Genomic DNA, 24,577 nt, shown 5'->3' with positions numbered 1-24,577 from the left:
ATTTTTTAATTTCAAGTTTGTTCAGGCTTCAGTACCTTTCCTCTTTTACTAGTTGAAATAATTTATGCAAATTTTTCTTGCTTCCTTTATGACTGAGCTTTCTGCAAAGGTTATTTCTGTCTCTTTGTGGTCAGGTCATTATCTCAGGGTAATTTTTCCCTCCCATGTTTTTTTGGGGAGGAAGGAACTGCCCACCACTCATAATTATGGACCCAGATTCATCAGAGCTTTTTAAATTCCAGCAAGAGGCACTCTTGTGTAGTCATACCCTTATTGATGTGCCTTCTTAGGGGTTTCTTTTCTTTTTTCTTTTTTATGTTGTGTTAGATGCCTTTTGAACTGTCTTTTTTTTTTTTTTAACTGAAGTGTGATTATTAATTTCAGGTATACAGTGTAGTGATAAAATCACTCTATACTTAGGCTGTGCTCACCACAAGTGTAGCTACCATCTGTTACCATACAGGCTATTACAATACCATTAACTGTATTCCCTATGCTGTCTGTACCTTTCATCCCTATTAGTTACTTATTCCATAACTAGAAGCCTGTACTTCCCACTCCCCTTCACCCATTTTGCCCATCCTCTCACCACTTGGGGGTTTCTTTTTTACTGAATCATTTTTTATGGTCAGAAACTTTATTTAATGTTAAGTGCTCTTTTCCTCAGCAAGGTTTTCTGAAGCAGCTAATAGCTGCACCAGTTATCTTTGGGAAACCACACAACCTACCTACCTTTATCATAGTGCTGACATTTTGGTGTCTTTGTTTTTTTTTAAATTTTTCTTAACATTTATTCATTTTTGAGAGTGAGAGAGACAGAGTGTGAGCGGGGGAAGGGCAGAGAGAGAGGGAGACACAGAATCTGAAGCAGGCTCCATGCTCTGAGCTGTCAGAACAGAGCCTGATGCGGGGCTCGAACTCACGGCAGGGAGATCATGACCTGAGCTGAAGTTGGACGCTTAACCAACTGAGCCACCCAGGCCCCGATAATTTGGTGTCTTAATTATACTTGTTTCACTTTGTAGGGGAAGAAAAAAATTTTTCCTCTACCTATCTTAGGTTCATTCCCTGGGGCTCTGAAAATTAGACTGACAAAAAAGGAAAACAAAACAGATTAACAAGAGAAAAACAGTTTATTAATGTGTGCAGTACACATCCTGCAGAAGAAACCTCACATAATGAGTAACTCCAGTGAATGGTTTGGGCTTGGGTAGCATCTTAACAAAGAATAATAAATTCATAGAGAGGTGACAGGTAAAAACAAAAGGGGTTTTAGGCTTCCAACATCAGGAAATTATGGGAAGGTAAATATATTTGGAAAACTAATAGCATATGTGGGTTATTTGTCTAGATCCATCTTGGCACCAACTTTCCATCTTCTTCATGGCCATAAAACTTCTTTGGGAGGGGGGATTTATAGCAGTCTTCATTTCTGAGAGGCTTCTGCTTTTAGTTTGATAAAGTATGCTCTGGGAAGACTCTTTCTGCACTGGCAGATTCTCATTTGCCTCTCTCTCATTTGCCTGCTCAAAATTAATCTTTATGCCAAAGTAGCATATTCTGCTACCTTTCAACTTCTTGAAATTGAGCTTCTGAAGGGCAGAAATATTATCTCTTCTCTGTTCGCCTGATTTGCAGTATCAAGCAGACAGCAATCACTCTTTATAAATATTTGTTGAGTTAATGAACAGAGCCCATCAACTATTTTGGCCATGAACTCATATGGTGTTCCCCTAGTTCATACTTACTATTCTACAAAAGAGGAATTCCTAGAGAATTCCTGATATTTTGGCAGTAGATCGTTTGGTCACTCTTTGATGGTAAAGATTCATGTTGATTAAATGTAGATCATGGAATGTACTTATATAAATTATCTTGCAAATATATCTGATCAGTCATTTCATTTATAGAAGTGCAGTACAGTTCCCAGATGGTCAAATGCCTATTCTTTCTTACAAAGAAACCAGTTAAATGAGTACTCAAATTTTTTAGTGATTAAAGGAACTCCTAACTAGAACTACAGAGTAAGTAGCTACTAGTAACTAACTAGAATGTTCCTAAGTGGGAGGAAAACATTCAAATTCAAAATCACATTAATTCCTAATAAATGTTTTCAAACATGAATAAAGCATGTGAATCCAGAAACACATATTTATCATTTGTCATTTCAATCACTGAACCTCACTTTTCTACTGTATTTCTGTGTTTTACTTCTACTGCACACACCATAATCTTTTCATTTTTGCCATATTTTATAGCCTGTATGCTTAAGCTTTTACCCAGACACAGTTTTCTGACAGATTAAATGTCCTAGCAATTCAGTTTTAATGATTACTAGGTTTCTCATACTAATAGTAAATTTAAAATAATGATAATGCAATGTTAAACATGATAATCTATAAACAATTAGACAGTTTAAAAGGAGATTTTGTTTAGGGCCAGTTGTTCTCTTTTATCCTCCGTAAGTAGGTAAAGGGCAAAATGTCCTTACTTATATGCTGTATACAACCCACAATTTTGCAGGGAGAGTTCTATAGGAGAGGCAAGTTTACATCAGCATTGTTTGAGAACGTAAAGACCCCTTACTTTATTTCCAAATTTTGGAAAGAGGAAAAGACACTTAGAAACTATTTAGCTAACCCTACATCCTCTCTAGAACCCCTTCTCCTTTTGGCACACATGAACTTGAGGTCTTCTCTACCTTTCTTAATAGGGTAATAAGAAAGACATTTTGAAACGGACCTTTGACTCTTGACAAAGTGTACAACTAGAAAAAACCCTTAAGTTGTAATTGGTAGCAGTTAGGGAATACTAAGAAAATAAGCAAAAATCACACACAAAAAATTTTATCAGAATAATTTTGTGAGTTTTCCTCTTCTGTTTTAAGAGATTTTTAAATTGCTTTATGCTTGTTTTTCCTTTTCCAAAAGAAACCGAATTAAAAACCGTTATAACTCTCAATAACTATACCATTTTGAAGTCTGCCTGTCTACAAAGCTATAGCCAAGGTACCTCATTTCTGGAAAAAGAATCTAAGAGCAAATGCTTTTGAGTGAGGCACAAGCAAATTAAGTCTATAGAAGTAAAATAAATAATGTATTCTTCTCTTCTTAATCCTTTTTTTATTTCTCTTTCTGTGGGTATCTGAAAGCATTTTGAGTATATTTATTATAGATTAATACTTGTGATCTCCTTGCATAGTGATATAGGAAGCAAACTGGACACAAATGGCTAAGGACAAATTTTGGTGAATAAAAGCAGATAATATACAAATACTAATTAAATATTTGTGGCCACATTAAAATTTCATAATTGGTTCTAATAATAAATGTTATTAGTCAATAATTGAGAAATAGGTAAACATGAAGAAAATAAAAATCATTCATAATCATTTCATGCAGTTAAAATTGCTATTGAAATTTTTTTTAATATATGTAATATGTATTTTTAACACAATTTGGAAAGTTTTCTATATCCTGATTTTATTTTTACTTGACATTAGATTTGGGTCTTTTCCCAAGTTGCTAAATTTGGAAATTTTTGAATTTTTTATTTTTTTTATTCATAGAATCCTGTTCAGTGAATGAACCAGTAATTTATCCAGTTCCCTATTGTTTTCAACTTGTTACAGTTGTAACAAGGCTGCATATATATAATTACTAGTGAGGTTAAACATTTTTTCATATACTTCTTAAATGGGTGTATCATTTATGAAAAAATTACGTATAAGGTACTTATTGTTTCTGTCACAGATCTAAACGAAGCAAGATCTTACTAAAGCTAAAAAGGCAGAAGGAAGAAGAGGATCGCAGATTACAGTTGCACATTCAAAGACAGAGAGCCATGAGACTGTCCCGAGAATTACGGCTGAGTATGCTTGAAATAGTTCATCCAGGTGCGTGGCAATGTCAATTTTCTAAGTGTAAAAATATTTAAAGCATCTTTTAATGAGCCAGATTTCCTGCTACCTGATTTTTTTTTTCTTTTAATTTGGACTGTTTCCCTGTTTCTCCCTTTTCCAGGTAAACCTTGTTAAATCTCGAGCCAAAAAAAAAAGTTACTATTTTTTCTGATTAAGGCCTATTATTGATGATGAGCAGTCTCTCAACTAGTTTTCGTATCTTTTGAATAAATTAGTAAACATAAAAATATGTGATAGCTTTAAAGATAGCTTTCAGAGACATAGAGAAAGAATCCCCTTGACCCTAAGTAAGGAGTTTGAATATTGCTACATTCTGGCATCTGAACTTTGTTCATACACCAGTATAAACCTTGTGACATCTTACCACCTTTGATACACTAAACTGAGATTAATATTACAGTCTGGGAATTGGAATGGTTTTAAGATTGTTTTTGTTCTTCCCCTTCCCCTCCTACCACTCACTCCCAGTGTTCTCCACTACCCTCTTATTTCTCATTTTTTCCCTTAAATATAAATGTTTCATAGTGTTCCATCTTTACTCCTCACTCTCATGTTGCTCTTTCTGCAGTATCTTATCCGTAACTACAGCTTCAACTACCACCTGAGTGAACATTCAAATCTTGTTTGCATCTTCACCCTCCCAAGCTCTAAACCAGCACTTCCTAATAAACCTTTTTACAAAATTAAATGTTCTTTATTTGCACTGTTTAATATGGTTCCCACTGGCTAGACATGACCATTGAGTACTTGAAATATGGTTAGTGCATGCAAGCACATGAATCTTTAATTTCACTTTATTTAAAGTAGCTATTTGTGGTTAGTGTCAACTATATTGGACTGCACAGCTCTGTAGCCAGTTCTCTATTGGATAGCTTTACTTAGATATCCACAGGCATCCTAAAACTAGTCATTATCTCCCCACTTCCCCCACCAATTTCCTCTCCCTGTATTCCCCTTCTCAGATAATGGCATCAACAATCCACTCAATTTCCCATCTGTGAGACGCGCTAGAGTTCTTTCTCTTGCTCACGTACAACGAGTCTGAGAAAGAAAAAAAAAAAGTCATCTGTAGATAAGAGAAATTTAGAAGTACACAGAGTAGTTAATACATACACACGTTTTGCCTTTTCCCTCTCGTGGTATGGATTGAATTCCTACTATGTACTTGGGATTCTTTTTTCTAAATATTCTTACTATTGGATTATTAATATTAACCCTTTTCTCATTACTTTGCCACAAAAAAATTATATGAATCTTTTCTCTAAAAGAAGTGACATAATCTGAGAAAGGTTTTGGAGTTTTTTTTTCCTACTATGTTAGAACTACTGTAAAATAATAAAATTGGGGAAATTAATGAACAATATTTAAAGAAACAAATAAAAAGACCGTAAGATTGTTGTTATTATCATTGTCCTGATTCCAGAACTTGAAAAAGCATATGTTGTAATAGTGTGTGTCATCTTTCTAGGTCAGGTGGAAAAACATAATCGGGAAATAGAAGAGAAATCAGCATTGATTATCCAGAAACACTGGAGAGGGTACAGGGAAAGGAAAATTTTTCGCCAACAGAGGCCATCTCTCACGGAGTATAAAGCAGCTGTCACACTTCAGAGAGCAGTGAGTCTAATGTAGTAAAAAGATTCCTGGATTAGGAGGCAAAAACATGGATTCAAACCTGACCTTGGATATACCTGCTGTAAAGTCTAGTCATGGAGCTTTTCTGAGTCTTAGTTTCTTCCTCTATAAAATAAGAACCTCTTTACCACTGGACAAACTGATTTAGACACCCAGTCCTTAGTACTTCCATTGAACCTTGAACATCATTTATCATACTGCAGTGTTATTTGTTCGTTTTTTTTTTTTTTTCTTTCTTGGCCTGTGACTTCCTGAAGGGTAAGGAACTCTTATTTATTGTTGTCAGCCTTCAGCATGTGCTTGGTATATGAATGGATGTTTACCGTACCTTTTTCACTTAATTGTTATGTGAGTCAGATGACCTGATTTTTGGGAAAGTATTTTGTAAAGTGCAAAGCCTGTACCAGTTCAGCACATCATATTTTATTTTTTTTTAATGTACAGATAATATATTAGATATAATTGGATCACTGTAATTCTTGAATTATAGAATGGTGTTCTTAAATGATAATTTTCCTGAGATTTATCTGGAGCATAGTAATATTTTATTGCCTTGGAAAAGTATAGCAAACAGGCTATTTATTTCATTCAGTGACCAATTTTCCTAACATCTGTTATTTGCTTATACCTGTTAACTTTCAGGTCTATAGCATTTCGTGTCTATAGCAGTTATCTTTATGATACTTTATTGTTGAATTTTAGGTTAATTTCAGTTTTTTACAGTGATAAATTTTGAATAGTCTCTTTGTTAATTCTCCATGATTAACTTCTTACAAAGATAATTAAAAACCACTCTTATAAAAAATAGGAAAGAGTAAGTACTAAAAAAATAGGAAAAAGTAAGTAAGTAAGGAAAGAGAAGTAGGTAGATTTCTGTTGCCCCCTTCTTCCTCAGACTTTTTGGGTGATGTCAGGCTCTGTCTGCAACAAACAATCCTATACCATCACCAAACAACACTCACACCTGCTTTTTACCCTCTGCTACATAAGGCCATCTAAGAACCTATGGATATCCATGTTGGAGATACTTCTTTTAGGGGAGGAACCCTTGGGTGCTTTCTAGTACTTTTTATCTCATGGCTTCCTCCTTTTTAAATTCTTTTCTGTCAGAGAATCAACTAGGACCTTATGAAATTGAATTACTACTTTGACAATTTAGATAAGGCCAATATTTTATAAAAGGATCCTGTACTCTAAAATGAGATACCTCAGTTTGTCCACCGTTCCTTAAAGAAAGCAGCACAGAGGTCATTATAGAGGAGGATATCTGACAGCTATGAAGGCAAAGTCATTTTGGCTTTCACAATTTTTTTTTGGCATAAAAGGAAAAAGATTAGTCATATCTGCCTCATGTCTCCCCCACCCAAAAGAAGGAATACAGGTCTCCATTGTAAGACAAAAAGGGATGGGTCAAGGTCATGTTTTATTCTTTGCAGCTCACTACTAGAAATAATGGTGAAGTCAAAGCAAAGCTAGCCAAAAATTGGAGAGGTAGGAAGAGAATTCCTTTCAAAGAGGGAAAAGAGAAACAAATTATGAAGTACAGAGAGGGAAATGAAAGTAGTAGAGAAAATTAGGATAAGGCAATCAGTGGTCAGTAAACAACACATTTTACTACATTTCAAAGCATCCTTTTTTAAGACGTACTAAAGACCTGTGTATAGACTATGTCCAATACAGTACCCACTAACTACATGTGAGTACTGAGTACTTGACATGCAGCTAGTCAAAATTGGAATGTGTCATAAGTGTAAAATACCACATTTTGAAGACTTATTATGAGAGTGTAGAATACTTCATTAATAATTTTTATATTGAATATATGTTGAAGTGCCAATATCTTTTACATATATTGAGTTATATATAGTATGTTTATATAGCTCAGTATTTGCAAAATATTAATTTTGACTGTTCCTTTTACTTTTTTTATATGGCTACTAGAAAGTTTAAAATTACATATGTGACTTCCATTATATTTTTATTAGCACTACTATTGATCTTAGTAAGAAAAAAAAGGAATAATTAATTAGTTTCACTGAAAGTAGTAGGAATATCATTTCCTTGAACTTGTCCTTTGGGAGGAACTGCTTTTTAGTGTTTTTGGCAGGAAAAGGCCAGAACTATGTTTTGCCTTTCTCCCTTCCTTATTTTTTTGCAAAAGGAGAGGCATTGTTTCTCATGTAATTAGAAATTGAAAAAACCCTATGTAAACTTGCTAATTTCAAATTACACATTTTTAACCCAGATAATAAGTGGGAGTTCTTTGTAGTGGTATAGTGTTGAAATTAAGTTTGAAGAGTTAGCTGCATTTTCCCTTTTAATAGCTCCATGATTTTCTTCTCTTGCTTTCTCATCTCTTAAGAAACTTAGAAGAAAGGTGATGGTTGATGGTGTCTGGTCTCTAGAGCCAGAATGATAGTAGTGCTTGCTACTTAATTATAGCAGAAAAGTACTTTGCACTATTATACAAATCCATCACACACTGACCACAAAAACACTTAGAGAAACCCTTAGCAGTTGAGAAAATAAATAAAAACTGGAAGATAAATAACAATTTCAGAGAGTCCTCAAGTGGCAAAGAATGAAGAAATAAAAGGTTAAGGCGGGCTTTTTTGATCTAGGGACAGAAATTCCTCTGTTCTGGTACCTTTACTCTGATGTTCCCAGCTAATAGCAGGAGGTAGAAGAGAGAGAGAAGGAGAAGCAAGGAAGAAGAATCAAGTAAAGGGAACAATACAAGGGAGAGGGTCTCTTAACAGGAGGATGCAAGCACAGTTGAAGGCTCCAGTAACATACTAAAAACAGAGATATTAGGGAAATTTTATATAGTGAGTGAGAATACTTCCATCTCTGTTCACCACCCCCCCAGGTCCCTGTGTGCCATCAGCCAGGCTTATCTCTTGCAAACAGTAGATTGAGAATATTTTTTCGGGAAATCTGAGAAGAGTTACAAGTATGCTCACGATGGGGTACTCCACAAAGAAACAGCCCAGTTCAGTAGTTTTATATTAAAATACACAGTAGATAAGGCCTACCCACCAGCCCAGAATTTCTAACAACTTCTTAGTTTTCACTCTTAAATATCAGCTCAAAGTGTCACTGAATATCTGAGGAAAGCTGAAGCCAAAACAAACAATAATACTACTTGGTGGAAATAGAGACATTGCAGGAATAAGAAGACTTTTTAAAAATCTGGTAATTCCTCAGAGCTAAGAGAAGATAATGCATGAAACAAAACCAGGATGCTATATAAAGGGGAACAAATAGAAGAAAAATTGGCAGAAGAAAAAATGAAAGACATAATAAAAGGACTAGGGGGAAAAATTAGGAAATCCAGAGAGCAGGGCAAAAAGAAAAGAAAACCAGTCCAGGAAGTCAAATATTCAAACATTTGAAACAAAGAACAGAAAAAAACCTGAGGAGAGGAAATCAAATAATTCAATATTTTCCAGAACTCAGTGTCATTAGTTTTAGATTAAAAGGGCTAACTAAATGTCTAAAACAAGGACAGAAATACACCCACATTTATTTTACATTACTGTGAACTACGCTGGGGACACACATCCTTCTCAGTAGCAACATTGGAAGCTAAAATATATTGGAGTAAGGCTGTTACATTTTGGAGGGAAAAGGATTTCCTACTAGAATTCTACATCATCCGCACCATCAGTTAAAGATAAGGGTAAACTAAAGAATTTTCACGTATCACAAAGTCTCTAAAACAAGAAAAAAGACAATGTGGAATATAGTAATGTGCAAAGGAAAGATGAAAAGGAGTCGCTAAGATGATGGTGAATGGAGATCTCAGGATGACATGCATCAGGCATAGAGAACAGTCAATCCAGTTTTGAGCAGGTCAGAAAGCTCCGGAAAATGTATATCCCAGAAAACAAATTTGATAGAATGCCTGATATATTTTAATGTATTAAGTAAGCATTAGGACAGAGTTTAGATGCATGATCAGGGATAAGTACATAGAAAAGTAATCATTGGAAAACAACACACTTATTTATTCTACAGAAGATAAAAAATGTGCAAGAAAGGAAAAGTAATCATATGCTATATGGCTCAAAATTGAATGACCTTTTTGTAGTTATAATTATGTAAGCACTGCACATTGATTTAACTAAATTTACAATAATATTGGATGTTTGGGGATGTGGAAAATATGTGGGAGGCCAAGCAATGAAAGAGAGCTAAGCTAAATCCTTATCTGCTATAGAAGAAGGTCGATAGATAATACCCATACTTGAAAAATTGCAGAAAACTAGATGAAGATAAACATCAAAAGAAGAAGCTGGAAGAGTTAAAGTTGTCTTTGAGGGCGGGGGCAGAGAGCTGTAGTTGTTTTTTTTAATAATAATTCTTATAAAACTGTCACATTAAACAGTAGAATTATATCAATGATTTTTTTTTTCCTGGAAAGCACTGAATAGTAAAATATTTTATACTTTGTGAGCCATGCAGTCTTGCAACTGTTCAGCTCTATAGTTATAGTACAAAGGAAGCTGAAAACAATATATAAGCAAGCATGAAACATCAATAATATGTTATTTGTAGACAATGAATTTTGAATTTCATATAATTTTCACAAGTCAGTATATTCTTTTTAAACATATAAAAGTACAAACCATTTTTAACTTTTAAGCCATACAAAAAGACACGGCAGGCTGGCTTTGGTCTGTGGGCCATAATTTGCCAACCTTTTCCTTAAGCCAATGTGAATATGTAACTTTGATGAAATAAAAACTACAAGGAGGGGAGAAGAGTGAAAAAAATTGGCCAGAATAATTTCAAATTTGTTTCCAAATCTTGCCTGTTTTAAGACTTCTTGTTTTACTAGGAATTCTTTCTGAAGGACATGAGAAAGAAAATTAAGAAAGTATTTTTGTCAGTAGCCCCATACTTTATAATTTTATAGTATTTCCTCATTTACCAAGCTTTTTCATACATACTATCCCTTTGATCCTCACATTCTTGTAGTCTAAGTAGAATTGGGGTTTCTTTTCTATAGACCTAGAGCCCTTTCTGTAGAGATCAAGTGACTTGCCCCAAATCATACACAGTTTATAAGGGACAAGTATTGAGACAAGAGCTTACTTCCAGTTTTTTCCTCCTGATTGCTTACTATACGATGTCTCAAATCATACAGTTTATAAGGGACTAGAATTGAGATGAGAACTCATGTCCTATTTTTTCCTCTTTGTTGCTTTGTATACAAATAATACATGAATATATCCTTGTAAAATATTAAAACACTCCAAGAAAATATCATTAAAAAATCATTGTCCTCCCTCACTCCCATCACAATCCCATCCCTCTCCTCATACACACTCAGAGTTAATAACTTGTAATATGTTTGCTGCCGTATGTTGTAGAAGAAAATAGTTCTATTAGTTAGGAATGAAAAATTACAACTCTTTTTTTGCCCCAGACTCTTAAATTCCTAGCAAAGTGTCGTAAGAAAAAGAAACTGTTTGCTCCTTGGCAAGGACTTCAAGACCTCACTGATGCACGCAGAGTTAAACTGAAGCAACAAGTGGATGACTATCTCCAAAGACATCCGGTATGCAGGCTTCTGTGCGTTGATAATCAGTGTTACTTTTTGCCAGTGCATGATATTCACCAACAAAGTAGTGTATTATATGTGTTTGTGCATTTTTTATTGGTAAAAGGTAATACAGTGGCTTTACCATAGAGTTAAGGAGTCTTATAATTACATGTGCCATCGTATAGTCAATAAGGAAGGAGACTGCTTCAATTCAGTCATCTTGCATAGTGTATCAGCAAAACATGGTCATTGCTTTTTTTTTTGCAATAGTGCATAAAACTATGTTGAAGCTTCCACAAAGAGTATATATAGCTTCCAGTCAGTAAATATTCGTTGTTAACATATATACCCAAACACGTAACACATACATGTGGAAAATGACATCTGCTATTAATGAAACTCCAGGAGCCAATATTATAAAACAGTTGGCTGTTTGCCTCTTATGATTTTATTACTGTAATACTGCTAACACCTTTCTCCCAATAGAAATGTCCATATCTTTTACTTTCTGTAACCACAGTACTACATATCAGGTGCTATTTGCTTCTCCCTTCTGAGTTCTTGACCTTATACTCCTATGTTTTTGAAGATCATTTTCCTTTCTGCTTTTAGAGTGATTCACCACCCTGTCATTAATTTTAATGACCTATACTTCTGCCAATCACACTCACTTTCTCTTTTCTTGATGTTTCTCCCATACTTCCACACTTCACTAATTTTATGAGGAAAGTTGGGAGATTATACATTTCAGCCAATCAGAATGCTTATTGCCCTCACTCAAACTAATAACCACTCATGAAGGTACCACTTATGTACTTTTCACATCCGTTTTCTTGTGCTTCCATCGTTTGTCTCTGGGTTCTGTTTCTCCCTCCTCTCTACCCCCTCCTCCCCACATACACACACTTTCTCCCTCTTTCTAAAATCTGAAGGTTCTGGGTGACTAATGTTAGAGGTTAAGAATAATGTTAGGTAGTCCTATCATTTACCCTTTCATTCTTCCAGAACTCCCAAAACTAAAGAGCCTTATGCAAAAGAAAACAAAAAGAAACAAAATCTAAAAAAACAGAAAGACCATTATAAATAGAAATTAGAGGACTAACATGTTATAGCTGAGCATGTATCTGATAGATTACCACTGGAACAGAACATTGGTAAAAGCAGAATTCGACAGCAAGGCTCAGTTGAGGAGGCATAAGTAAGGACTCCTACTTTTCCTGCCTACTAATCTGAATTTAAGAATTCACAAACTAATGTAGGCCTGTGAAAAAAAAGATGACAAGCCTGCCCTTGTATTTCAGGCCCTCTGTGGTTACCACATAGAGGTAGACAATAGAAAGAAGTTCTGACTTCTGCTTCTATCCAAGATTTAGGAACAGGGACAGAATTTACTTACTGCCCGAAACAACTGGGGCGGGGGGGAGATAAAATACGTGAAACAATGGTTTTCAAGCCAGTGGGCATCAGACAGTGAAGGTTAGTAATTCCTGAGAGGGAAGATGGGGTAAAAGGGACTGGATTTACTTCCTGTCTGAAACAACCGAGCGGGGGGTGGGGGTAGAGATGAAATACATGATGAAATACATGAAACAATAGTTTCCAAGACCATGGACATCAAACAATAAAAATTAGTAATTCTTGAGAGGGACCAGAGTGAGCCATATGATGACCCTAGCTTATTACCCTGAGAAAGTTTCTAGGTCACAGCATAAGGAGGAGGAACAAAGGAGGAGCTCTTGGAATCCCATGCTGAGGAGATGAAACTGAGAGTCTGAGGAGAACAAGGTAGCTAGATTTCATAGGACAGAGTACCAGAGTAAAAGGAGATACAAAGAGAACCCCAGATATCTGGAGAATGTTCCCTTGAGTATATTTCAGAATTCTGATTAGTACATGTATATAAGGAAACTACCCAAGGCCAAGGAAACAGTCATCTTAAAAGATAAAAGAGAACAGTGCCTGGTACTCAACACAGGTCCATAGTGCATGTTCCCATCAAATAGACTAGAAAAACTTAATCCACAGGGCATCGGTAAGAAGGAAGGTCTTGTCTTAGTAGTAGAAAGTAAATAGTATATACTGATGCATTCTGCCAACAAATCATAAAAGCAAGAGCCAAAAATACCAAAAAAATTTTATGTAATTTAACCACATCTCAGAAAAAGCCTCAAGATTTTTAGAAATACCAAAATAACTAGCACTCAACAAGGTAAAAGTTACAATGTCTTGCATTCAAAGATTAATAAGCATATATAGAGGCAGGAAAACATGACCCATAATGAGGAGGACATTTAAACCACTCTAGAGATTACACAGATGTTAGAATTAGCAGAGAAGGACATTAAAAGTTATTATTATAACTGTATTCCATATGTTCAAATTTTAAGTGGAGATGTGGAAGATATAAAATATACCCAAATCAAACTTCTAGAGGTAAAAATTTCAATGTGTGATATGAAAAATGCACTAGATCATTAATAGCAGATGAGACATGGATGAATAAGATTAATACAGTTGAAGGCATAGTAGTATATACTATGCAAAATGAGTCAAAAAAGAAAAAAAAATTTTTAATTGAAAAGAACATTAGTGAGCTGTGAGTCTTCATGTGGCCTATTAAATGAATAATTGGGAGTTTCTGAAGAAGATAGGAAAGAAAGATAGAAAACATAATGGCCAAAAACTTTTCAAATTATAAATTTACCCCCAAGTCCAATGAAGGCACAGGCACATGGGGAAAAAAAAACAACAAAACCTATGCCAAGGCATATTATAATGGGATTCCTCCAATCAGTAATAAAGTAAAAATCTTAAAAACAGAAAACAAAAACATATGAAAACAGAGGGCATATTTCTCAGCAGGAACAATGCAAGTAAGAAGATAACTTTAAAGTAATTGAAAAAAAAAAAGCTGTCAATGTAGAATTCTTTACTATGAAAAATTATTTTAAAAACAAAGACAAAATAACTTTTTCAGACATACAAGTGATAAAGTACTTTGTCACCAGCATACTCACACTACCAGAAATGTTACAGCCTTCAAGTTGTAAAGGATTTACGATTTCTCTTAAAAATGGTACCACAAGAAGTCCAACTCTACATAAAGAAATTAAGAAGCACTGGAAATGGTAACTACATGGGTAAATATATGACTTTTAACTCATCATTTAAATATTTATAAAATATAATTGATTTAAAAAAAATTTTAATGTTTATTTATTTTTGAGAGACAGAGAGACAGAGCATGAGTGAGGGAGGGGCAGAGAGAGAGGGAGACACAGAATCTGAAACAGGCTGCAGGCTCTGAGCTGTCAGCACAGAACCTAATGCGGGGTTCGAACCCACAAACTGTGAGAAGTGGGATGCTCAACCGACTGAGCCACCCAGGCACCCCATAATTGATTTTTTTTTAAACCAAAATGTCATCAAATGTTCTGTAATACATACTACAGATTAAATATTTCCAGTTTTGTAGACCATATACCCTTTATCATCATTATGCATCTCTGCAGCTGTAGATTAAAGTAGTCTTAGATAATATATAAACAAATACTTGTAGTTGTGTTTCAGTTGAACTTCATTTTCAAAAATAGGCAGTTGATTATTTGAAACAAAAGTAATAGCAATGTTTAATGGTGTTTGTAACATATGTAAAAATATAATGCTTTGCAACAATAGTATAAAAACCAGGAGAGAAATAGATGTATACTATTGAAAAGTTTTTATACTATATGTGAAGTGAGTGGATTGATAATTAAAGATGTATACTCTGAATCCTAAAGCTACCAATAAAGTTAAAGAACAAAAGAGTTATAGCTAATAAGCCTATAAAGGAGATGAAACAATTATAGTCGATTAATCAAAAAGAAAGCAGAAAAAGAGGAAAAATAAAAGAAAGTAATGGGAAAATGAAAAATAATAAAATGATAGACTCAAACATAACCATATCAATAATTATAATAAATTTAAATGGTATGAATACCCCCAATTAATAAGCAGAGATTGTCAGATTAAATGAACAAGTATGACTTGATTATATGTTAACTACAAGAAACACACTTTAAGTATGAAAAAATAAAAAGAACAAAATGTGCAAACACTAGTGAAAGAAATCTAGAATGACTATATAAATATCAAAGTAGATGTCAGAGCACTATTACTAGATTATTACCAGAAGTAAAGAAGGCAATTTCATAATAATAAAAGGGTCAATTAATCAAAAGGACATAAGAATCTAAATGTTTATGCACCTAATAACAGAACTTGAAACTATATGGAGACAACATAGATGAACTTTGAGGCATTATGCTAAGTGAAATAAGCCAAACAGAAAAGAACGAATGTTGTATGATTCTACTTAAATGAAGTACCTAGAATAGAGATGGGAAATAGAATGAATGGTGGTGTTCAGGAGTGGGGGGTGGGAGAATGGGGAGGTAGTGTTTAAATGGTACGGAATTTCAGTTTGGAAAGATGAAGAAGTTCTAGAGATGGACCCTGGTGATGGTTGCACAACAATGTGAATGTATTTAATGTCACTGAACTATACACTTAAAAAGTGGTTAACATGATAAATTATATATATACATTTAGCCACAATAAAATACATGAATCAAAAACTGATAGAACTATGATGAAAAGTAGAGAAAGCCACAATATAGAGATTTCAATACCCATTTCTAAACAACTTACAGGATAAATAGACAAAAAAGCAACAAGAATATAGTAGACTTGAATGACACTATCAGACAACTTGATCTGGTTGACATTTTTAAAAGGCGAAAGATTTATACGATCTGAAGAGAAACCAGAGTATATGGTTGACATTTTTAGAACCCTCCATGGAATGACAGCAGAATACACATTTTTCTCCTGTACACACAGAATATTTACCAAGATAGACCATGTTCAGTGGCATAAAACAAGTCAGTAAATTGAAAAAGACTGAAGTCATACAAAGTATGTTCTCTGACCACAATGAAATTGTTTGAAATTTAAGAACAGAAAGATCTCTAGATATATCATCCCCAAATATTTGGAAACTAAACAACACATGTCTGAATAACCAAAGGATCAAAGAAGAAGTAAAAAGGGAAATTAAAAAATATTTCAAACTGAATGGAAGCATATTTCAGAACTTGCTGATGAATGGATAAGGAAAATGTGTGTGTATATATATAGAGATATACACACATACACACAATGGAATACTACTCAGTGATGAAAAAGAATGAAATCTTGCCATTTGCAACAATGTGGGTAAAACTAGAGGGCATTATGCTATGTGAAATAAGTCAGAGAAAGACAGAGATAATATGATTTCACTTATACATGGAATTTGAGAAACTCACCAGATGATCATAGGAGAAGGGAAGGAAAAATAAGATAAAAAACAGGGAGGCAAACCATAAGAGACTCTTAAATACAGAGAACAAACTGAGGGCTGCTGGAGGGCAGGTGGGTGGAGGGATGAGTTAAATGGGTGATGAGCATTAAGGAGGGAACTTTTTGGGATGAGCACTGGGTGTTATATGTAAGAGATGAATCACTGGGTTCTACTTCTGACTAGGACTACTCTGTATGTTAACTAGCTTGAATTTAAATTGAAACTAACTAACTAACTAACTAAATAAATAAATAAATAAATAAATAAATAAAAGTTGCGGATTCTAAACCAGTATTTGGAGGGAAATTTATATTGCTGACCATCTATATTAAAAGAAGGTTCAAATCAAAGACCTCACCTTACATATTAAGTAACTAGTAAAAGGACAAGTTAAACCCAAAGTAAATAGAAAAAAGGAAATAATAAACATTTGAGAGAAATCAATAAAATAGAAAACAAAGACAATAGAAAAAATTTAATAAAAAGCCAGTTATTTGAGAGGATCAATAAAATTGATAAACTTGTAGGCAGACTAGTCAGGAAAAAGAGGAGATACAGATTACCACTGTCAGGGATAAGAAAAGGTGACTTCGTTGTAGATACTACAGATATTAAAGGATAATAAGGGAATATTATGAACAACTTCATATGTCAATAAATTTGATTAATCTCATGAAATAAATTCCTTTAAAGATAAGAATTACGAAGCTTACCCAAGAAGAAAGAGATAAAATGAATAGCCCCTGTATCTATATATATAGGTAACAAATTGTAGTTAAAAACTTTCCTCAGGAAAAACTTGAGGGAAAGATTGGTTTTACTGGTGAATTTAAGGAGGAAATAGTGCAAATTCTATATAAAATCTTCTACCAAACTGAAGGGGAGGCAATCTCAGCTCATTTTATAAGACCAGCATTACTCTGACACCATAACCAGAGACATTACAAGCAAAGAACTTCAGAACAATATTTTTCATGCATACATGAAAAAATTCTAAACAAAATGATAAGAAGTTGAATTCAACAATCTATTGAAAGGTTAATACATCCTGGGATTATCTCAGGGATTCGGGGTTAATTTAACCTTTGAAAATCAATTAAAGTAATTCACCATATTAACAGACCAGGAAAAACAATTGTCATCACATAAATACATGCAAAAAAAAATTTCTGCAAAGTAGGAATAGAAAGAAACTTCCTCTATCTGATGAAGAATATCTACAGCTGACAATGATGAAAGACTGGATGCTTCTTTCCTGAAATCAGGAACAAGACAGAATGTCATTCAGTACAATCAAAATCCCAGCAGGCTTTTTTTTTTGTAGAAATTGACAAGCTGATTCTAAAATTCATATGGAAATGCAAAGGACCTAGAAAAGCTAAAATAACTACAAAAAAGAACAAAGTTGGAGGTTTAACACTACCTGATTTCATGAACTATAGAGCTGTAGTAGCCAAAACTGTGGTACTGATATAAAGATTTTAAAAAAATAAATCAGTGGAACCAAAATCAAATCCAAAAATAAGCCCACATATATGGCCACCTGATTACTGACAGAGGTGCACAGTTAATGTGTAGAGAAACTGGAACAATTGGATATCCATATGTAAAAAAACATGAACTTGGATCCATATACTGTATCATATATAAAACTTAAAATGGATCATAGACTTAAATGCAAAATCTAAAATTATATAAAACTTCTAGAAGAAAACATTAGAGAAAAGCCATACTTTTGGTTGGGCAGTAATTTCTTAAATACAACAACAATAGCATAATCTACAAAAGAAAAATTGATAAATTGGTTTTCATCAAAATTTTTAACTTCTGTTCTTCGAAAGACACCATAATAGAATTTTTTTTAAAAAAGCAAATATTGGGAAAATATCTTTGCCAAGTATGTATCTGGTAAAGGACTTGTATCCAGAGTGTAAACTCAACAATAAGAAAACAAAGCAAAGCAAAGCAATTTTTTTAAACAGGCAAAAGATTTGAACAGACACTTCACCCAAAGAAATTGTGGCAAATACATGAAATATTGACATCAGTCAATAAAGGAAATACAAATTTAAACCATAATAAGATCTTTATACAACTGTTAAAATGTCTAGATTTTTAAAAGTTGACTATGTCAAAGGTTGGCAAGCATGTGGAGGAACTGTAGCTCTCTCATACACTGCTGATGGGAATGCAAAATAGTGCAAACCCTTTGGAAACAGTTTGGCAGTTTCTTAAAAAGTTAAACGTATATCCATCATATGATTCAGTGATCCCACTCTTAAGTATTTATCCAAGTGGAAAGGAAATATATCCATACAAGCATTTGTAAATGAATGCACATAGCCCAAAACTAGAAATAACCCAAGGATCCATCAACAGATAGATAAACAAGTTGCTCTATATCCATACAATGGAATACCAGTCCACAGTATAAAGGAATGAATTATAGATACACACAGCAACATAGATGAATCTCAAAATAATTATGCTATGTGAAAGAAGCCAGACAATATACATTGAATTACCCCATTTATATAAACTTTAAAAATGTAATCTCTAGAGTAACAAAGTTAAGTCAGTGGTTACTTGGGGATGGGAGAGTATGGAATGAAGGATTACAAAAAGGCAATGACACTTCTGGTGGTGATGGATGTTCATTATCCTGACTGTGGTAATGTTTTTCACAGATGTATACATAGGTCAAAGCTTACCAAATTTGGGGCACTTGGGTGGCTCAGCCTGTTGAGCATCCAACTCTTGGTTTCAGCTCAGGTCATAGTCTCATGGTGTTGTGGGTTTGAGCCCCGCATTGGCTCTGCGCTCGTAGCACAGAGCCTGCTTGGGATTCTCTCTCTCCTTCTCTCTTCCCCTCTCCCATTTGTGCTGTTTCTGTCTCTCAAAATAAATAAATAAACTTAAAAAAAAATTTTTTAAACCTTACCAAATTGTACACTTTTGATAATTGTAGTCGATTGTATGTCACTTTTACCTCAATAAAGCTGTATGTTTTAAAAAAAAATTAACCTAAATGCAAAAGAAAAGAAAAGAAAACCTTTTTCCCAACAAATAGATCATTGGTTCCTAAGGTCTATAAAGAAGACTATATTGCTTTAGCAGTGTTAATCAGAGTAATCCCTTTATAAAATAACATACCCAAGCCACACATACACAGCAAGTAATTCTGAATCAGTAGGTTTGGTGTGTCCTCATAGTTCTATTTTTTAATTTATTTCTTTTAATTGTAAAATATATAGAACATAAAAATACCAAACCTAAAATTACCATTTTAATCATTTTTAAGTGTACAGCTCAGTGGGATTAAATACATTTACATTGTTGTGCAACTATCACCACCATTCACCTTCAAAATGTTTTTCATTTTGCAAAACTGAAATTATACCCATTAAACACAAATTTCATATTCTGTCTCTCAGCTCTGTTCATAGCATCCTTTGATGCACAGAAATTTTTAATTTTTTTTTTGTTTAATTTTTTTTTTTAACGTTTATTTATTTTTGAGACAGAGAGAGACACAGCATGAATGGGGGAGGGGCAGAGAGAGAGGGACACACAGAATCGGAAGCAAGCTCCAGGCTCCGAGCCATCAGCCCAGAGCCTGACGCGGGGCTCGAACTCGCGGACCGCGAGATCGTGACCTGAGCCGAAGTCGGACGCTTAACTGACTGAGCCACCCAGGCGCCCCCAGAAATTTTTAATTTTGATGGAGGTTCAACTTGTCTGTCTTTTGTTGTGTCTGTGTCTTCAGTGTCATATTCCAGAAATGGCCAAACCTAATGTCATGATTTTCCCCTTTTATTCTGAGAGTTTTATAGTTTTCTCTCTTATATTTAGGTCTTTGATCTCTCTCTCTCTCTCTTTTAATGCATTTTGTATGATGTTGATGCATGCTCTCATTTAAAAAACAAGTATTACTTTAGCCATACTCTCATGCTCCTGTTTAAGATTCTGTGGCTGAAAAGTAAAGTGTTAGACGGAGTGGGACTGTATCCCAGATCCAGGAACTGGAATATTTGAGCAAGCTGTGGTGTCAGAAGCTTTATCAGCTTCAGAGTTAAGATTTTCTTATTCTTGTCCAAACTAATTAAGTTCTCTTTAAAGTAGCTGTGTAGCCAAAGGAATATGGTCCTTTAGCTGATTTTTTTCCCCTTGTTTTGTGAAACCAGAAGCAGTTATAACATTATGGTTTAGATAAGTTTGGGAGTGGGAGTGAGATGAAAAGCCTGTCAGGTGGGATCTGGAACAGGGGTTGGGCTTGTTATTCCTCTTCCAGGCCAGTATCTTTACCTAACCATTTGTAGTTTTCACTAAGGGCTCTTAATCTTTCCTCTTCTCCCAAAATTCTACAGTATGTGAGGAAGTGAGGTATGGGAATATACCAGAAAGAAACTATCCTCTGAATTTTCATAAAGCTGCTTTTAAAAACCTACTTAATGCTTGAACAAGAGTACAAGGTAGAAATCAATCATGAGATTCATTTGATAGGCTGAGATAGCTAAGCATTCTGGAACCTCTGCTAAGTGGTTGGGTGAAACATATGTCTCCTGTGATAATTTTTTCGCTTCTTTTTTCCCAGAGCTCTCAGATGTCAGATGTGACTAGCAGAGAGCTCCATTCCCAAGCTCAAGAACAACTGCAACACTACCTTATGGGCAGGGTCCTAGAAGAGAGAGCCCAGCAGCACAGGGAGGCTCTGATGGCTCAGATCAACACCAACATTGAACAATTAATGAGTATGTGCTTGTTTATTTTGGTATCCTAAAAATGAACAACCTATGCAAGATTTTGTGACATTGAAAATCTTCAGAAGGAAAATACCATTTAATGGTTTATTAGCCTATTTCTTGTCCTCAGAAATTTCTAGATCCAGAACATGCCAGCACATGATCTTTTCAAATAATGCAGATCTCATAACCTCCTTTTTGGCTATTTCTCTAAGCCTTGCTATCATTCATAGATATCAACTTAGACAAAAGTTATTAATTATAAAGATGCTAAGCCCTACTAGCCAAATTTCATTATGTAGTCTCAAAAGCTTTTGATAATATTTCAGAAGTAGATGACAGTAGTTACAGTGCCATTTTATAATTTTTTTTAACGTTTATTTTTGAGAGAGAGACAGAGTGTGAGCAGGGGAGGGGCAGAGAGAGAGGGAGACACAGAATCCAAAGCAGTCTCCAGGCTCTGAGCTGTCATCACAGAACCTGACGCGGGGCTCGAACTCATGAACTGCTAGATCCTGACCTGAGCCAAAGTCAGACACTTAACCGACTGAGACACCCAGGGGCCCGCATTTTACAATTTTTAATGAAGTGTTTTCACAAAAGTTAATTCATCTGCTTCTTACAACCATAGATACATTTAGGGAGAGATCTCATCCTACATTTCAGTCCACCTATGAAACACTTTTAGTGTGTACGGAGCAGAAAGGACCAGGGTCTTCTGTTTAGTGCCATTACTTGTGAATTTTGTATTTTTCAATAGATAGGTGGCTGGAACTGAGCCTCCCGTATATAGGATGAGGTTCTGCTATATTTTAAAAATTCATGTTCTTTAAACCATCTAAAAAAACCTACATCTTTTTAAATTCTTTTCTTTTACACAGTATGGGGGGTGGGTAGTTGCTGCCAGCCACAGCTTCAACTTATGAATAGTCATATGCCATCTATAGCTAGCAATGATAATAGATTCAGAATTGGAACCCTATCCCTTGCCTACTATAGCAGAGTTCCAACTCTATAGTTTCCAAATTTCTACTTGTTTGATACATAACTCTTCTACTCACCTGTTTATTTTCTGTTTACTACAGAGGCACCAAGTCTGAAGGAAACAGAAGGGAAGGAACCTGAGCTCTTCCTAAGTAGATCCAGGCCTGTGGCAGCCAAGGCCAAGCAGGCCCATCTTACCGCTCTGAAGCATTTACAGGCACCCTGGTGGAAGAATCTTGGGGAAGAAGAAGGAGATGAGATTGATGTCCCAAAGGATGAGCTCAGTGTAGAATTAGGAACTTTATTCATTGGTGGAAGCAAACCCCCTTAGGGAGCTACCCAAAGAAATGACACTTATTTCAGGAGATTGTATTGGTTCTGCCTCTGGCATACTAGTAGACTAGAGCTATCCTAACTCATTTCCCGAAATTCCTCTCCAGATAAGATTTTCAGGCAGTAAGCAAGGAGTTACCTTCTACCTCTATCTCAGTTCTCTTTTTTTTTTTTCCACATTACCCACGCCACACACAAATTAGGATGGCTTTTATTGTGGAACTAACCTCAGCATGGCATTCTATTGCTTAGATGAAATGTGGTAGTTCTTTTGTTTTTGCTGTTTTCCTACTAAAGATGTTTTCTAAATAAATATTTTCAACAATTCTCAAAAACTTGTCAGGATTACTTCAACTTTTCACATTTATTGTTTAGAATGCATGTGTTTCTACGAATATAAAAAGTATGTTCTTGGCCTAATTTATTAAGATGAGGAAAAGAAATGGTCATTTGAAGGGCACTGCACTATTTTCTACCAAACAGTGCTTGAACTCATTTTCTATCTTGTTATTTCTAAAAGAACTGCATTTTAAAAAAATCCTAAGAAGTGTGCCTGGGTAGCTCAGTCGGTTGAGCATCTGACTTGGGCTCAGGTCATGATCTCATGGCTTGTGAGTTTGAGCCCCATGTCAGGCTCTGTGCTGACAACTCAGAGCCTGGAGTCTGCTTCATATTCTGTGTCTCCCTCTCTCTCTGCCCCTCCGCCACTCACGCTCTGTCAGTCTCAAAAAGAAGTAAACGTTAAAAAATTTTTAATCCTAGGATTCAGCACAAAAAAAATTCCTTCAGATAAATGCATTTGTTCTGTTAAACTGTGAGAATTCTATAACTTACTGTTTCCCTTTGTCTTATCTCCTATAAATCTCAGCTAAATATAATACTTACTTTGTGTTATGATCCTAGGTACCTATAGAGTTATTTGGTTGCAACCTGATACTTTCTAATTTTCCTATTTATCTTTGATTGTGTTTTAGTACCAGAAGCTACTTCTGTTTGTGTTTGTAACAATATAGAATTTAAATTAAAAACATTTAACAAATCATGGACTCAATATCATAAGGAACCTGTATGATACTTTTTGTATAAATGAGTGAAAATACCATTATTTCTGGATAGGAAGACCAAATAGTATAATGTCCGTTCCTCCAACATTAAGTTTAGTAAAATTCTAGTCACTATCCTAATGTAATTTTTATTCATAATTGGGAAAGAAATGTACATAATTAATCTGTAATAATCAGTTGAAAGTTCTGATTTCACTTAGAATGTAGAAAGCTAGGTGAAAATGTTGCTCCCCTGTTAAAAATGCAAGATAATCTACAAAAATAATTTTTCTTGAGCCTATCTGATAGTTGAGGCCTCAAGACAACCAAGTAAATAGAGATGTGACTCAATATCTGTGAAATGAGCTATTTCATCTTTAGCAGAGCACAGGAGACAAAGGTAGCTGGATAAGAAGAAAACTAAAATTTTTACAAATTCTTGAAGACCAAGTATGGGGTAGCATGTCAGTTTAGAATATCTAGGAGCCTCAGACGGGAGAATTTAGACCTTCCATCTAAAAACAGGCAAGGTTGGGAGCAGGGCAGCAGGCCTGAAGAGATGCCTTTTGTGATGCAGGCAAACATGTGATAGGCTGCTGCTGAGTGCCATGCCCAAATCCCTGCCTGCTTTCCCAAACCCTTTTCTTAAAAGCTTTAGGCTGCTAGAGCAGGGGTAGCAAGGCTCAGAGAAAATCCTACTACATGTAAGAAAGCAATAGAAATAAAAACTGTCTCTGGAGGCAGGATAGGAAACACTAGCTCCAGATACTGGTACAGATACAGTATTGCTGAGGGAGGGACAGAAACAAAATCCCTCTCCTGAGAGAGGAAATCATCTTAGCCCCAGAAATCCTACATAATACAAGGCAGATGTCTCCTAATGCTGGGGGGGGGGGGGGAGGCAGCTAGAAAACTGCCTGCCAAAGCTAATGACTGCCAAGGAATAGGATAGGAACCCCGAGAAAGCCCTACCTCCAATCA

General features: G+C 35.0%; 1 protein-coding gene across 8 annotated transcripts in view; it reads left to right on the top strand.

Annotated features, from left to right (window-relative positions):
• IQCB1 (IQ motif containing B1) overlaps positions 1 to 23,965 on the top strand; it is a 63,997-nt gene extending 40,032 nt beyond the window's left edge. For all 8 annotated transcript variants that reach the window (XM_049628262.1, XM_049628259.1, XM_049628257.1 and 5 more), the window contains 5 exons: positions 3,753 to 3,895; positions 5,391 to 5,539; positions 10,992 to 11,123; positions 21,089 to 21,245; positions 22,322 to 23,965. In XM_049628262.1, coding sequence (XP_049484219.1) covers positions 3,753 to 3,895; positions 5,391 to 5,539; positions 10,992 to 11,123; positions 21,089 to 21,245; positions 22,322 to 22,551 — 811 coding nt within the window. In that variant the 3' untranslated portion in view covers positions 22,552 to 23,965. The remainder of the gene's footprint in view (positions 1 to 3,752; positions 3,896 to 5,390; positions 5,540 to 10,991; positions 11,124 to 21,088; positions 21,246 to 22,321) is intronic.
• Positions 23,966 to 24,577: the final 612 nt, after the last annotated feature.

This window comes from Panthera uncia, chromosome C2, assembly GCF_023721935.1.
Source record: "Panthera uncia isolate 11264 chromosome C2, Puncia_PCG_1.0, whole genome shotgun sequence".
NCBI lineage: Eukaryota > Metazoa > Chordata > Mammalia > Carnivora > Felidae > Panthera > Panthera uncia.
Note: the sequence above shows the minus strand (reverse complement) of the source record. Positions and strands in the feature narration are given on the sequence as shown.